The sequence below is a fragment of the Xylocopa sonorina genome, chromosome 6 (assembly GCF_050948175.1).
Source record: "Xylocopa sonorina isolate GNS202 chromosome 6, iyXylSono1_principal, whole genome shotgun sequence".
In the NCBI taxonomy this organism is placed as follows: Eukaryota; Metazoa; Arthropoda; class Insecta; order Hymenoptera; family Apidae; genus Xylocopa; species Xylocopa sonorina.
In genome coordinates, this window is record NC_135198.1 from 4,189,756 (window position 1) to 4,206,082 (window position 16,327).

At 39.4% G+C, this 16,327-nt stretch overlaps 3 protein-coding genes across 4 annotated transcripts in view; 2 read left to right on the forward strand and 1 right to left on the reverse strand.

The window, feature by feature from the left end:
* LOC143424448 (uncharacterized) overlaps positions 1-16,327 on the forward strand; it is a 167,126-nt gene that overhangs the window by 116,747 nt on the left and 34,052 nt on the right. The window lies entirely within an intron of this gene.
* LOC143424571 (protein YIPF7-like) overlaps positions 1-16,327 on the forward strand; it is a 197,436-nt gene that overhangs the window by 35,376 nt on the left and 145,733 nt on the right. The gene's annotated exons all lie outside the window — the stretch shown is intronic.
* LOC143424550 (lachesin) overlaps positions 1-16,327 on the reverse strand; it is a 61,003-nt gene that overhangs the window by 11,680 nt on the left and 32,996 nt on the right. Inside the window, exons 2-4 of the mRNA XM_076896687.1 lie at positions 7,277-7,389; positions 4,779-5,067; positions 588-749 (exon numbers count right to left, since the gene is read on the reverse strand). Coding sequence (XP_076752802.1) covers positions 588-749; positions 4,779-5,067; positions 7,277-7,389 — 564 coding nt within the window. The remainder of the gene's footprint in view (positions 1-587; positions 750-4,778; positions 5,068-7,276; positions 7,390-16,327) is intronic.

Genomic DNA, 16,327 nt, shown 5'->3' on the forward strand with positions numbered 1-16,327 from the left:
GAATCATGCTATAACTTCGCCTCGTTCCATTTCTGCAACGAGCTGCACTGAAACTGATCCTCTGTCTTTAAAATTTAAATCCCTCTCGTTTATAAGTGTCGATATAATAACAAACTGAAGAAATGTACGTAAAAAGAGAACGAATTTAGATAGTTTAATAAATATAAATTAAGCGATCCTGGGTACGTGGTATCTTTTCATGCGAAACGTTCGAAATGCACGGTCGAAACGTACGATAATAAGAGGGGAGTTAAAATGCGTCACGCATTCCGCATGCGGCCATCGATGCTGAGCGACGTAAAGCAGCGAGGCGGGGATCACCGGTTATAAGCATTGTAATAAAGCTCCGTTCTGCGAAACTCGGGCAAAGGAAGTAGATGAAAACAGAGGGGGCAACAGAAACGCGAACAAAGGGAGTAATGGGTAGCAAACGAAATTAAACCTTCGTCGTCTCTCTGCCTCTTCCTTCTTTCTCTCCTTCTCTCTTTTTTCTTTTCCTTTCTTTCGTTTTTTCTTCTTCACGAAGCGGCAAGTGAAAGAGGTCTGTCCGCGGAGATACCCACGAGTTTTATAGTGTCATTATGTACCAGCAGAAGAGGCCCTTATGAGAATGGGTTCTCCGTCTTCCCTTCGCCAGGACACTCTTGGGGTCGGTCTGCCCGTCGCACGACAGCTTAGCGTTGCATTGTCGCCCTCCGAAACTGCCAAGTCCGCGCTGGTGTCACCTCCGTAAACGATATCCGGCGGTACTGTTCAACAAACGTTGCGAAAGTGTTACTCGTCGTCGTGTACCACTTTTTCACCATTAAGGCGATTGAGGTATAACCGAAAATGCGAGCGTACAATTACCACAAACGTGTTCGAACACTAATTTTGCGAACGAACACGTATTCGTTAAGCAGTTGCACGTGTATCGTAAATTTCACCCCTTCGCATTTTAAATACCTTTCTTTTTATTAAGTTAACTTCAGCGCAGTACGCATTTTGCATTTTGTTGTAATTGAGGAGTATTACGTGTCCCCAAAGAGAAGCTAATGAAGTTGTAAAGTATGCTACGAGTGTCCTCGTGGCGGTGCCTGTGTGCTGCAAAGGGTTACATAAATTTCGCTCGTGATATCGTTCGAACGCTTTAGCTACTCGCTGTAATCTAAAAGGGTTAAGTGTTATTCTAGTTAGACGCGCTTACATCCTAGTAGTTAAACGATCGAGCGAAAAACTAATAGCATTTTGAACGTAACGTAATATTATCCATTTATTTGAAAGAGTATCCTGCGTCTCTTCAGCTGATTTTCATGTGTAACGCCGATAGAAAGGTTTACGTATAGCTTAAAGGGTGGTAATATTTCAGTGGTGCAGAATTTCGCGGCGATATAGAGTTTCCCGCGCGGATTTTTGGAATTGCGTTAGTTTCAAATTGCACGCAATTTTAATCGAAAAATGATATCAGTCGTTGTTTCGATCGAATTAATTCAAAAGAAGAAATCATGTATTATGCGCATATAAGTAAGTCGCAAGAATTCAGAAGAAAATAAGCATATAATGACGGTAATTTTGACGGAGGTGTACTTGATTGATCGATCTTTCATCTTGCTGGACGAAAATACTTTCTCTCGTTTAAACGTACGAAACGTTTCCCATTTTCTTCACCCGGAATCGCGGTTCTTACTTGCTCGAGGGGGAGCAGAATTTTTCAACGAACTATCCCGCGAAAGTTATCGTACAATAAATGAGATGCAAGCATAATCTTTTGTAGTAATAAGTAGTAAAACTGAAGAAGCAGGAGTTATGGTAAAGTTTAAGATTGGCAAAAGACTTTTGCACGTGAAACTTTTCGAAAGCCCGTTCCCTCTGCAGGCAAACCTCTGCCGAGGGACGTTGTAATGAGACGAACTTTAATGTTTAGTTAGTATAACTAGACTCGATTTAGGAGCAGTGAGAGATAGGCGTGGAACAAGGAATTGCTAACGTTCGGTACGTTGAGAACATAATAATTATCTTTTTGGGGTACGAGCTTCAGACGTAAACCTTTGACAAGGAAAAAAAGGGAATAACGGAGGAAGGGAAGGGATACACGTTTGATTATTCATTATAGGAGTACAGCTGTTATGGAAATATGTATGCCTCCATAGGAAATGAATTTAGAAATAAGGTTTGTACAGGAATTTACCACAGCATGGAGTTAAATCCAAATTTCATGACGCTTAAATTAATATAGGCTAGGTTGAACCACTACATTGGTACAGGTTTGATTAGGTTGAGTTATTACGTTGATATAGGTTACAGTAAGCGTGCAAATTAAATTTGTTTAGTACTGCACTGATTGAATGGAGTAGTTACCAATATACTTTATGCAATAGTTATCCTCGGTTTTGATACCTTTAAAATCAAATATTGACTGAATTCTCGTACTAAAAGAGGAATGTTGTCTTCGTATTAAATATAAATATAATTTTCAGTAGTAAATGTTTCTACAAATATTGTTGGAAGATATTTCTATACATCAGTCTTCAAGTTTAAAGCTATTACATTCGTATCATAATGTTACAAGAACCAGAACCAGATAAACATGTGTTTTAGTAAAAAAAAAAATAATAAATTTAGAAGCATAATCGATGGACCTGTCTTACATACAATTTGTATCGTAAGACAGTGGATACCAGAGTTGCGCAAGGACGGACAAATGTATGGATCGATTTATTGGCAGGGATCCAATGACACACCGTGGTCTTGCTTTCTTTTCGGACATGGAAATCGTGCCTGGCGGGGCAAACACAGAGTGCGAAAAACGTCGTAAAAGAAATATATTCTCCTCAACGAGGAATGGAAGACGCTCGCATCTGGCCAAGATCGAAGTAAAGTCTATAAACCCGCGGAAAAACGACCGCTAACGATCGCATTACTAAATTCCCCGATATGAAACCGCAACTGGTTTCCCCGATAAATTATTCTCGGTTTGAAATCCGGTAGGATACCACCAATCGTTGATCCGGTACCAGTTTGACAAACCTCTCGCAATACCAGGCGAAGCAATATTTATGTAACGTCTTCGAGGTTCATTCCTCACTGCGAGAAAATATCACGGTTATCTCGGAGCCTCGATGATAGAAAAATATAGTCCTACGCTGCATACGGACAAGGTACATAAACGAAAAGCGGGAAGTGTTTGTACATGTACAGGATATCTGTATGGATATTTATATAGCGGCAGGAGAAATTGATGGGTCTAGTTTTCAGGGTTTACGTCTACTTTATACACTATTTTAATAATATCAAGTGTTCGGGGGTATATCCGAGAGAAATTCTGCCGGATGATTCTGGAGCGTGAGATAAGAGAAAAATCAAGGGTAACGAAATCGCCTTTGGGCCTTCGTTCTCAAGAAAAACGATTGTGAAAATCTTGTGAATGGGAACGCGTACGCTAATGGTGGGATCCCATGAGCCACTGCTGCAGACGGAGACTAGGAGAATGGGATTTCTCGTCAAGCGTGGCACTGGCATTAGTGCGCGTCTTCTTCGTTTAGCTTTCATTTCTTTATAAACACACGTAAACTAGTTATTATTAAATAGACAATTGCGTTTATTTTTGTAAACGATAAAAGTATTTTGATGTAAGAAGAATTGGACATTTGTACTCGTCCGATTTACTGGTTCGAATAGAGGAAGAGCAATGAAAAATGGGAAAAGTTTCTGCTATTTTAGTACTATTCGTCGAATAGTTTAATGAATAATGCGACCAACCGATTACACAATGGTATTTCTTTGGATACGGGTCGCGACAATTTAACGTGTCGACCATAACAATTTAAATCGCCGTCGTATTTGAATGGAAAGATTAAATGTTCGATTACCATATTAACCCTCCGTCATTCCGTGAAGTAACATTCATTACAGTCTCCGCTAATTGCAGTATATTTCATCGCGACACCATATATGTATAATTTGTACGATTTAAGCCCTGTCCAATTCTATTGCGCGCGTTAAATAATGCGAGGAATTGCGGGGAATGGTTTGCGTCATCATAACCTATAACCCGATGCAAACCTTTTAATTAATAACGTTAATATTGTTATATCGATAATCGTTGGAAGTTTCACGTAAGTTTATTATGAATTTTACGTTTATCAGAATAATGTCCGATATTTTCTCTGCATCTTTCAGAGAAAAATTTTATAATGTTAACGCAGAAAAACTGTTCCGCAAAATGGATTATACGTAATTTTTTAATTATACAGGAAATTCATTTTCATAGCATATCGTTTTAAAAACATCAATTTACTTCTAATTCATTCGAGAAACGCAAGCGTGGCACGAACAATTTTAACTAAAATCAATTACGAATTAAAAATAAAGCTATTCGATGGCGAAATAAAATATCCTTCGTTCCGCCCTCGACGTCTGTTTGGACAGCTCTGCAGGAAAGAAACGGTTCACTGAAAAACGAAACTAAGAGAAATGGCTTTAAACTCTAATGATTTTAATTAATTTAGAATTACCATTCCAATTCATTCCCTAGTATCAGTCCTCGAATATTATCACTTAAAGTCCGTTTTAATTCACCGTCGCATCACCGATCCATTAATTCTTGTAAACTATTTTTCTTTTCTGCGCGAGTCCACTCACTTGTACAGCAACATTAGAGCTATCAATCAATTCGTTTTAAAAAGATAAAAACCACCCTTTGCGCACATTTTGTACCGAAAATCGAGGCAGATCTTCGCGAATACACTCGTGCATGTGATTCGATAGGAAACCCTGTAGGAGAGATGAATTATTCTTACCAAGAATGTCCAAGCACCCAAGCTCGGATATCATCGGGCTGGTGTTAATCTGACACATGTAACAATCCCTATCCGACTCCTTTAACTGACGAATGTGCAGCCGCCACGTGCCGTTGACGACTTCCTCCGTGGCTTGGCTACTTCCTGTCACCCCGAAGGCGTTACCGGATACTGTGCCGGACCCGGAACTTCCGCCGGTCTCGTACGAGACCGCGATACGTGCATTGTGCGTTACAGTCCTGGTGTGGACCGAGAGGATCGTCTGGTCCGAGGCACGTAGCCAGCCAACCTGGAAAATTCATCGCCATTTTCCTACCCTTGCGTGCCAACAACCGACTCGTTACAGCAACACAAACGTCCCTGTACTTTCTGGGATAACCTTAATTATTCTTTAGGGGGGATGATCCCTGTTGTTGCTTTAATCGAAAACCATTCCTTTCGTCCCTTTCGTTCCTCCCTTAATTCGTACTTGTATTTTATCATTTATTGAAGTAATTGACAGATACAAGGCAGGCTGAATACATAGTGCAAGAATTTGTTTTAGCCATGTGATTGCTTGTACAATGAAGAATTTCGAGACTTCTAATTATCAAAAATTTATGACAAATTCGGTGTTGAGAGAAGAGAAAAGAAGTATGTACCAAAAAGAATAGTCAGAATTAATTTAAAAATGAGCATAATTGAATTGTTTGTTCCTGCGTCGAGAAATGATATCGATTTCAATATAGAAAATAATTTCCTGCTCAACGTTACGTTTGATGGAAGAATCGAATGGCTTCCAGCTCGTCCGCATTTATGCATACGTGGCTCGATAATCCAGTAATTTCCTCGATAATTTAAGAACAATACGAGAATAAAAAAACGTTTATAAGTTTGGCTGGCATTTTCTCTTATAAAAGATCTCCGGAAACTATTTGGATCTGACTGGAGGCCGAGCTTATCTTAATCCATCCCTGCCTGCCAAGCTGCCTTGAGTGGCTTTCTATAGACCGAATATTTCATCTAGGTGGATACTTTACGGGTGGAATCTGTCGCCGGGGAAAATGTGTCTCCTCCGTCTCTACTTACTCCTGAATCCCACCTAGTTCCGACTATCACCCTCCCTTTTTCTCTGTCTCTCTCTCTCTCTTTGCCTCACGGTTTCTCGACGAGCACGTACAGAGAGGCACACATCGCCACCCTTTTCTCCGTCGTCCTCCTCTTTCACGCTCTCTGTGCCTTCGCCTCCCTTACTCGTTCATCCTTCTTCTTGGAATATATAGATTTCGATCGGAAAACTTATTACTAAATATAGCCAATGTTGGAGGGAAGATTGCTCTCTGGGTCGGATTATGGAGGGGGTGGTTCCGCGGCAGGCTGGAATTTCTCGCAAACACGTAGGCGAGCGTAAAGCTGGAATGCGGATGGAATCAGCCGTATTTCTCATTTTATTTTATTCTCCTTTTTTTCTCTATCTCTCTTTTTGAGGAATATCCGAGCGATTTAAATTGGTCCCGTGTCTGAGAACTATCTGTTTCACTTTCGCACGGTTATGGGGACAGGTAGTTGTTCTATAAGGATTAAGTGGTCGTTGATGATGGAAAAATTCGGGGGAAGGGGCCAGAGGTAACGAGAAAGGGAGAGAATAAGGGAGAGGATTAATCACTTTCGGTGATTCAATTTTGCCGCGTATTTGTCGGCCTCGAATTCTTCAATGGCATTTTTTAATGGAACGCTTTGTTTGCACGCGTTCAATGAAATTCCGTGCCGAATTGATCGTCACCTGAAATCAGTAGAATTCCTGGGATCTGTTAATCCCTTGAATTCCCTTAATCTCTCTGTTAATGCATAAATTTAAACAGAATTTCACAAAACAGAGGATGGAATTTTGATTTACACTTAGTGTATGATAAACATGATAATATAATATAAACCTGAATTTTAAAAAATGTTCACACATTAAACAGATGATTTGATGAAAAGTTCATCATTTTATTTGGTACAATATTTAATAAAAGTGAACATTCATATAAAAAATTTTAAGGAAATTGAAAGAAATATTTAAAATACCAGTTGAATGGAATCGTTCAATATTGAAGCCGCGAAGAAGGAAAGAACTTAATGCAATAAATCCGTTACCAACTCGTTACTATTTTATATCTCAAAATATAAAACATCTACAAAGAGTATAATTTACTTTACGAGTTAAAGAAAATGAACGCGTTAGAATCGAAAAAATTATTCGACTAAATCCGTTTGTTCTAAAAAAAGTAGGAGATAAATAAGAAAAGTAGACATCTCCGGCACAATAATTGCCGTATCGTTCTTTTTGATGCGCGTTAGGTATGTTTGCCTGTAACCGGTGGTATAAAATCAGAGAGAGAGAGGAAACTGCAGAAACATCACATTGACCTCTCCTGTATTAAAAGAAAAGATATTTATGAACCGCTCGAGTGTCCCGTTTCGATTAGTTCCGAGCGTTATCGTAAATTCATGAGAATAATTCATGTTCAATTTACCTTATACTTGCCAATGTTGCTAACACTGCAAGAAAAAACAACCTCCCGGCCAATCGCGGCTGTTTGATTTCCAACCGGGGCGATGAATACGGGCCCCGTGACAGCGTTCGAATCTGGAATAAGAAGCGATAATTCCAAATGAAATTTTAATTCCCTCGCCTACACTCTGCCATTTCCCTGGTAAAAGGAAAAGGTGAATAATCGGGATTCTAATCGAAACAAAATTACATTACGTATACAGTACCGCTCCTCCACTAGAGTGCCATAAAATATCGGCAGATGTACAATTTTAAGTACAACAATTTATCACTCTGATTTTATATTCACCAGAAACACCGTGAGAATCTCCATGTTATCGTTCAATAATTATTAATTTGATAACATAGAGGTTCTCACGATATTTCTGTAATAACATAAAATGATAAGTTATTATACGTCTGCAAATATTTTATGGTACTTTACTAGGAGAGTGATAGCGTACACGTAATGTAATTTCGTTTCGATTAGAATCTTAATTATTATACTGACGAGTATTACACGTGGTCCTTAAATTGAATGATTAATTTGTATAGTAACGTACTATGTTGATACCTATTAGAATTATGAACGGATAATTAAATTATTTAGTAGCAGATATAAATTGTCATCCAAAATTGATCGAATCGATAATTAAAATTACTGATACAGGTTTATGTATAATGTTGCGAATATTGAGAACAACGTGACGTCGAACAGCAAAGAAACTGGAGGCCAAGCGTAGAAACGAAAAACCGAGTGCATAATCTATTAAAGCCTGTCAAATCGCTGAGCATTGTCACATTCCAATCTGTTCGCAGCGAAAGAAAATATTTCACGAACGCCAACGGGACAGCGCGACATTACTCCCGACTGGTACGCTTCGAGCCGAGATTTCCCCGTTCTCCGTACGTATCTTCATTCCTATGTGTCTCCATTCCCTTACGCTTCCACGTTTCCGCCATTTCTTTCCTCTAATCGAGAACACAGCCTGTGTTGTCTTTCAATCTTCCCTTTCGAACGATGTACAGGGTGTCTCTCGCCGCATGCGTCGCTTACATTGCAAACAAGCGTTGTTCGACAACAATTAAAATCTACACAATTCTTGTAAACGAATCAGAATTCTTTTTTACTCGCGTCTTTGCTTTAACTTTTTTTTATTTTTCCTCTCACGCGTTATAGAAAAGGGACCGATAACGCGCATGTAGAGGCTCGACAGAGGTCGTGTTTGATCGGGAATTTTCGAATACTGCTTTCCTTGCAGTTAACTCGATTGATCAAGTCGTTCGCGAAACGGTTAGAATAAACGAATTGAAATATCTGGGAAATTCTGCAAAACGCGCAGGGCAACGAAAAATCGACGACGCACGCGCGGACCTTCAAATATTTCGAAACAACTTGCAAAAATGAAAAACTGCTAGATTGGACATTTCAGTTACGTGAAATACTCGAACGCTCAAAGGTACCATGATATTGCACAATACCTTTTTCGTTTTTTGCCATTTTACCTTTCTACAAAAAATTCCAGACGCGTTGTAGTTCAATTTAGTAGAAAGTATTAACAAAATTTTACAGAGCTTCAGTATTAACATAAAAAGAATGAAACGATATCTAGATCTCTGTAAAAGAAAAGAGACAAATTTTCGATTTCTACAAGTTAATGGTACCTGTACGTATAAATATTGTTCAGATTTCGTTCGACAGATTGTTCCGTGAAATCGAAGAGAAATTCACACGGAACACCCTGTATCTATTTATTGGCAAGTTCTCGAAAGATTCGGGACTATTCGCGGCAAAGTCCGCCATTGAAATGACGGGCATTTAGCAATGGTAGAACATTCAAACATTGGGACGATACGATGCATTCGTTTTTTCTTCCGGTGCCGTTTCTCCTCGGTTGGAATGCCTTCTGTTTTCACAGGCGTTCTCATTTATGCGGCTTTCTAGCTCGCCCCCGTGTTACTCTTTTTCCCTTACCCCGAACCCCCAACCCCCGCCTCCCGTTCACTTCCTTTTCGCAGACGAGTACCACCTTTCACGTCTTATTTTTTTCACTCGCTGTTACCCTTTTCCCGTGCTTGTTCGTCAGTTCTCTTCAGACAGCAGGGAACCACTCTCGACGTAAGTAATATCTAAATTGCTTCCGCGGTTTTAATTTTTCTTCTGGTTCCAGACCCATTGGAACAAATTGGGAGAAAATTGCCGTGAAACATTGAGATCGGAGACACGGAGAGAGCGGGCTGATATATTTTCTGGTAATAGTGAAAATAGCGTTCCACGTCTCCCTCTCTCCTCTTCGCCTTCCCTTGTCTTATTTTAATTATTCGAGGATCCGCGTCCATGTCACCAGGATTAATATTGACGATTGTCTTCTTCGCGGGATAATAAATAAATCTTGCACGGATTCTTATTTATCCTAAACACTCTGAGGACAAAAAGTATTTCTTCGCCTCTCGTTTGTGTTATTAACATATCGAAGCTCTTTTATCTTTCAAATTATTTTCCGCACCCTTCCTTCTCTTTTGTTTTTCACATCTCTTTACTTTACTATTGTTATTTTTTTTAATAAAGCGACAATTCAGACTTCCAAAATGTTATGGATTATAATGATTTCAGTGTATTATATTTATTTTTTGAGAAAGGTATTAAAGGGTGATCGTGGGAAACGAAATAAGATGAAAATGAAGAACAACAAAAAACTGCGTTCGAGGTTTCGTTTTCAAGAAAAATAACTGAAAATTCTTTGGGGTGTGCGCATTAATGGTGAGTCCATTAGTGGTAACAAGCTAGTACTCGCACGCAGCCATACAGGATTTGGTCACGCTTCGCACTGGTAATGGCCGCTGCTATCAGTGCACGCGTATCTAACAAATTTCCAAAGCTGTTTTCCTACGAAACTAAGCTTCAAACGCGATTTTATCATTCTTGACTTTCGTTTTATTTTGTCTCAATCTATAGTCATCCCTAAAAATTTCTCTCAGAAACAGCCTGCGCGTATCCTATTTTAACGAAAGAAAGTAAACATGGATGAATGACTAACGCAAAGTTTAGCAAAAATTAATCAAAATTCTCTTTTGATGGGTTTATAAAACAACTGCAACGTCCATCACGGATGCCATTACTTTATTCGAGATTTATACGTATAAAAATGTCCTGCTCTATTTACCGTATAGAGTACATGACATATATCACTGTCCTGTCCCGTACGATGAAAATATTGAGATGTACTACTCTTTCTCCGATTTCATTCTGCCATACGTCTATCTAGAGGTATTTAGAAAAATATCTACGCTAACTGGATCATAATTATTACATGCACAGTTAAATTACAATTTTCTAAATTCATTTATTTGAGAATTAAGCGTACCAAGATTTCCTGCTCTATTTACCATATAGAGAATATTACATATATCACTATCCTGTCCCATACGATAAAAATATTGAGATGTACTACTCTTCTTCCGATTTTACTCTGTTATACGTCTATCTAGAGGTATTTAGATAAATATTTAAGTTAATTAGATCATAATTATTATTCACACAGTTAAATTACAATTTTCTAAATTCATTTATTTAAGGATTAAACATATAAAAATGTCCTGCTCTATTTACCGTATAGAGTATATGACATGTATCACTGTCTTGTCCCATACGATAAAAATATTGAGACGTACTGCTCTTTATCCGATTTCACTCTGTCATACGTCTATCTAGAGGTATTTAGAAAAATATTTACGCTAACTAGATCATAATTATTACACGCACAGTTAAACAACAATTTTCTAAATTCACTATACAAATGGTTAAAATTATATTTTACAAATATTCAGAATATTTCCCGGTTATTACGAAATGAGTGAGACACAATCGATTGTTCTTGTAACCGAACACGCGTTACAGCCGCAATCGTCGATACGAAGAAATTGTAAATACGCGAGTCGTTTAGCTGAATCGCAACGAATTACAACCGTGAGAACCGACCGAGCGGAAACTTGTATTTGATTTCGCTCGACGGGGCAGCGCACTCGGTAAGAGCATTAATTCCTTTTTGGCTGGAAGTTTGTTCCACGCCGTTCTCAGCAAGAAACGACACGGCCCGCGTAGGGTGGGAATGATCGAAAGGAGAAAATTGCGAAATGTCGAGGATGATTGATTATTTTCCGTCGGTTATCCGCGCCAGCGGCCCCGCGCGAGAGAAAGAGGGTGAACGGCGGAGGGTTGCAACGGGGCGACTGGCTGCTGGGGACTCGTATTATCATTCGAGCTATTCGAGGTTGTCGAAGAAAATGTCGCGCGGATAAATATACGTCTAAAATAATAACGGCTCCGCCGGTTTCCCCGCGGGACGCCAGCTCGAACGACTAGCAACGTCTGTTTTCGAGGGACTGAAGTTAATTGCAATATCATTATGAAAATCGACGACGTGTAACGTCTGTCCCAGTTACGTTCGACGCGAAAATCTCGCACAATGTCTCTCAGCTACATTCGAGGAAGTTAATGCAAGGAAGATAAATGGCGTATCTTTATGAAATATACCTCCTCAGCGTTCGTGTTGGTGGGATAAAACAGTTTGCTAGCTTTCGTGGATATCCTTTTGGGAATAAATAATAACGACTGTTTGGATTACTTTCTTTCTTTTTTTTCTTTTTCTTTTCTTTTGCATGGACATATTTTAGGTCGACTTTCTGGTAATAATTCTTTGCGCACACTCGTGGGCTTGTAATAAAGTGCATTAAATGTGTCAGTGATTTATGATAATGGCTTGCTTCAAAGAGCCATACAATTGATCCTTTTTTCTTATTCTGTATTATACAGGAATTTGTGAAACGTTTTCATTTCTGTTACGTATAAAATCTAAACGTGTGCGCAGTTAAATTGAGAGAGCAACACACTGGCAACAAAATGCGTGCGCGAATAATTAGTTGAGTATTGGTGAACTGGGTTGAATTCGCTTTAAATATATATTCAGTCCACTTTGGAAAAATGAAATTTCGTTGCTTTTATTCGGTATGTATCACACCGCGGACGTAATCATTTCTACTTAAATAATCAAAACCGTCGACCCTGCACCGGAATTTTGCGTGTCACCTAGATACGGATGACGTGGTTTCCAAAGCTTTCAATGATACGAAAATACCCAATAGAATTTCTTCGCATAAATAATTTTAATTGCGCATATATACATATCGCACGTATTAATTCGAAATAACTCGCGTGGCTCGCATTACACATCGACAGTTACACATTATTATTTCTTATATTCTTTTACTTATTTCTCATTTATCGCAGTCTTTAAATCGTCGCAACAACTAACATAGACGAACATGACAGGTGAAAAGACGATACAGGAGATCGTACACGATCGTACACGCGCGTGCCTCAGCGATTTTTCAACTTTTCTCGCGAATACGGTAAAAATGCTGAAAAACATATCGTAGCAATTTTCAGGCTTGCACTTCTTCGCATAAAATCGTTCCGCTTCCGTTTGCAGGCACCACGACTTCCGACCCGTGTACTTTCATCCCCCCTCGTTCGATATGTATATTGATATTTGAAATCACGATTGATGTTTGAAAACATGCCGTGAAAACATATTTGCAAAAGGGTAACAAAATTTACCAGTCATTTTGACCTGCTTCGAAAGCATCGTGCGCGTCTGCATTTTCTGCGAGATCGAAACACGCACTTACGTGTCGTTGCCCCTCACGCTTAACGCACGATATTTACTCGCGTATCGTTTAACGAGGACGCATCCGCGAAATTATTTTCGTACACTCGCCGATAACCGTAAAATCGCTACTCTCGAATCGACTGTTTAAAATAACACGCGTGTCGAGCCGCGGGTGAGGAGTGTCATCGGGCGTGAAGCGTCGAGCAATAACGCATTATCGGGTTTTCGAAACGAGCCGATCGAACAAGCACCGCCATTACGATTAACGGAAACATCCGCGCTACACGAGAGGCTCATTTTTCACGGCTCTGAAAAGGAAGAGAAAGACGAACGGGCGTCGTTCTTAATCATCGAAACGATCCCCGGGTACGCACGCAGTCGCGCCTTCTCCACGATGTTTCCCGTCACCTTTTACCATTTCCCCTGTCGCCTTTATTTTCTGAAATGCGGGCGCGGGGACAAGAACGGCGGACACGAATACGATAACTGGCGACTAAAAAGAAGAGAGGCCGCCAGGCAGCTCGAAGGGGAAGAAGGAAGGATCAGAGCTCGGCGGGGCAGAAGGAAATCCCCTTTCGGGAATTCCTTGTTCCCGACCTCGATCGATTTTTTCCCTCGCGAGCCACCAACCATTCGTGTCTACGCATCTTCCGTTGGAAATTAAATTTAACCTCCCCCGATGCGTGTTGAATTTCAGACGAACGCGTGCACTGCTCGACGTGATCGCGCGATTACCACGATACGAGTTCCCTTTAAATTGGTCAAGATTGAAGTTCAATTAGCGGTACGAGCAGCGGTGGCTGCAGTCGCCATCTTGAACCTTCGCTGCTTGGTTTCTTCGAACTTCTCCGAGCAAACGTGAGATCGGAACAGAAAATGGTACTTTTCTTGGATTTTCATTTGTAACAAGTGTTATCGCGTCGTGTTATTATTAATTTTCGTCTGCATTATGTGTTCATATATATTCTATATAAAATCGTGAGTATTTCGATACTTAAAGGGTGGCAGCATACATGAAAATAAGTTGAAGATGGAAAATGAAATTTTGGAGTATTTGGAATAATATTTGAAGAATGCTTCGAGTAAAATTTCTCGAGTATAGGAAATCGTTCGCACGTTTTATTTCGTACGATTACTCAGCGATGCTCTAACCGTGCATCACCGTTGAAAGAATGACTGTTTCTTATCGTATAGCACAAAGTACGACGTTACAAAGTCCGCGAACAAAGATCGCATTAAGCGCGCAGTTGTTCCATGAACATCGACAAAGGTACTCGAAGTTGGATGCTCGAAGCGCCGCGAAGTAAAAAGTAACGACCAATGCGATACATCGCGCCACGATGATTGATCGTTTCGAACTGAGCGCAGCCTGGACCTGAAGCTTATAGACGTGATTAATCGTTTGTCTTGAATTGTAAACTTGACCTCTAATGCATATTTATAGTTATCGTTGCGAGGTAGGAAGAAAATGTCTGTTAATTTCAAAACGAGCACGAAAATCATTTACACTGCAAATGAAAGTAAAGTGAAATCATAGCAATTTCAAAGTACGCGTCACTGATAGCGACGTAAAACCCTCGAAGCCGTTTAAATCACTTTTAGTCACAGTTTTCTTACTCAAGCTCGTCGCTTCTTTCTCTTTCTTTTCTTTTTTAATTTTCTTCCCTCATTTTTTGAATAGCAGCAAAAATAATTAAAAACTTTGGCGATATTCGACGCGAAGAAAATGCTTGGTCGGGTTGCAAAAATTCCTTAATTACACGTTTAATCGCGCGACAGTAAGCGCATCATTCTATCACCTGTTGCCGGCGTGTTTCAATCCCCGGAGAAACTCGAAAAGGGAACACGGAGGGGTGGCACGGCGGCCATTGCGAGCGCGGGGGAGAAAAAAAAAATTAGTCACGTGCCTGTTATGTATGCGTAGCAACGATTTCTAGTGTATTCTGCCAATTTCTGAGTAAATGAGTAAAGGAAGTCGTGACGATTTTAAATACAAGATTCTCTTAAATGAAACCGGTACGTGACCGGATTCCCCGTTCTATTCCTGGCCCTCTCGTGAACACGTATAATTCTATAGTGCCCCGGTATCCGAAAAGGGAGATGTTGCATGAAACTGTAATTTTATTGCGCGGAGCCTTCCCACCATTACTATATATATCGTTGCCACTGTAAAATAGTGGATTTCTCTATGAGATTGCCAACAATGCGCAGCATGAAATTCGCCTTATTATATCACTTGAAATATGATGGGGAACAATTTATATAAAATATACAAATAATTTCTCTAGTACGATCTGACGTTATTTAATTAATTCCCAAACATGTGTGTTTAGGTGCAGCCCGTGATCAACTAATTGGAAAGCTAGAAGAGGGATAATTAAGGATCAGTGAGAAAGCAGCGCTGGAAGCGAGTTTAAGCGTTGGGCTAACGAGAGGAACATTTTGCTATTCGTCAAAAGGTACGTATAAAAATTGATGAAACGTAATTTTGCTAAATAAATTTGGTAACAGTGAAATATTCTTTTTTTGCGAGACGTATGTATATGTGTGCAGTGTATTTGGCGATAGTAGAGATTAATATTATCGTAGGATCTACGAAGATCAATCTATAGAAAGCGTGACTGTGATTAATGAAAGATGAAATATTTTTTCCAAACTTTTCTAATCGAGTTGAGAATTTGATATAAACACTTTGGAAAAGTGAAGAATATTCTTATTGTTTCGTAAATTTTTTAAGTTTCTATAAATGGGAAACAAATGGTTAGAAATTTTTGTTCTTGAACGAATGAACTGAAAGAAATATGGCATAATACAGTGACTTTGAAGTTAATTATCTAAATCTGTAGTCTTTGAAAACGAATTCTGTTTCATACCACGTAACAAGAGGCAGTCAGCAATTGCTAACTGAGGCGTTATTTAATTCTCCTTTCTATCTCGAGAAAAATAAGAAATTCTACGTATAATGGGGAATCTACAGAGTTAAATTGAATTGTCGTCGCTGTCGAGCCAACAAACAAAGTGGACAGTTTAAATTACAACGAAAGCAAAGTGGACAGGATAAATTACAAGTCGATTAACACTTCGAATGAATGACAATTTCCACCGTTCAAATACACAATTTGCTTTCAAATTTGTTGAGTCATCCGTACTCGAAATTCCGAACGAAAACAATTTTCATTCGAACGTTCATTTCGTCCGTGATCAGCTATCAAAAGCATTCTCACCCTCGAGAGGCTTAAATGCTCTGCGATAAAATTTCACCCCGTCAAAGTAAATAATTATCGTCACTAATAACCACTCACGTAGCACTGATGCAAAATCGGGAAGATTTTATTACTTCGCGTAATTAAATTGTACTTACGATA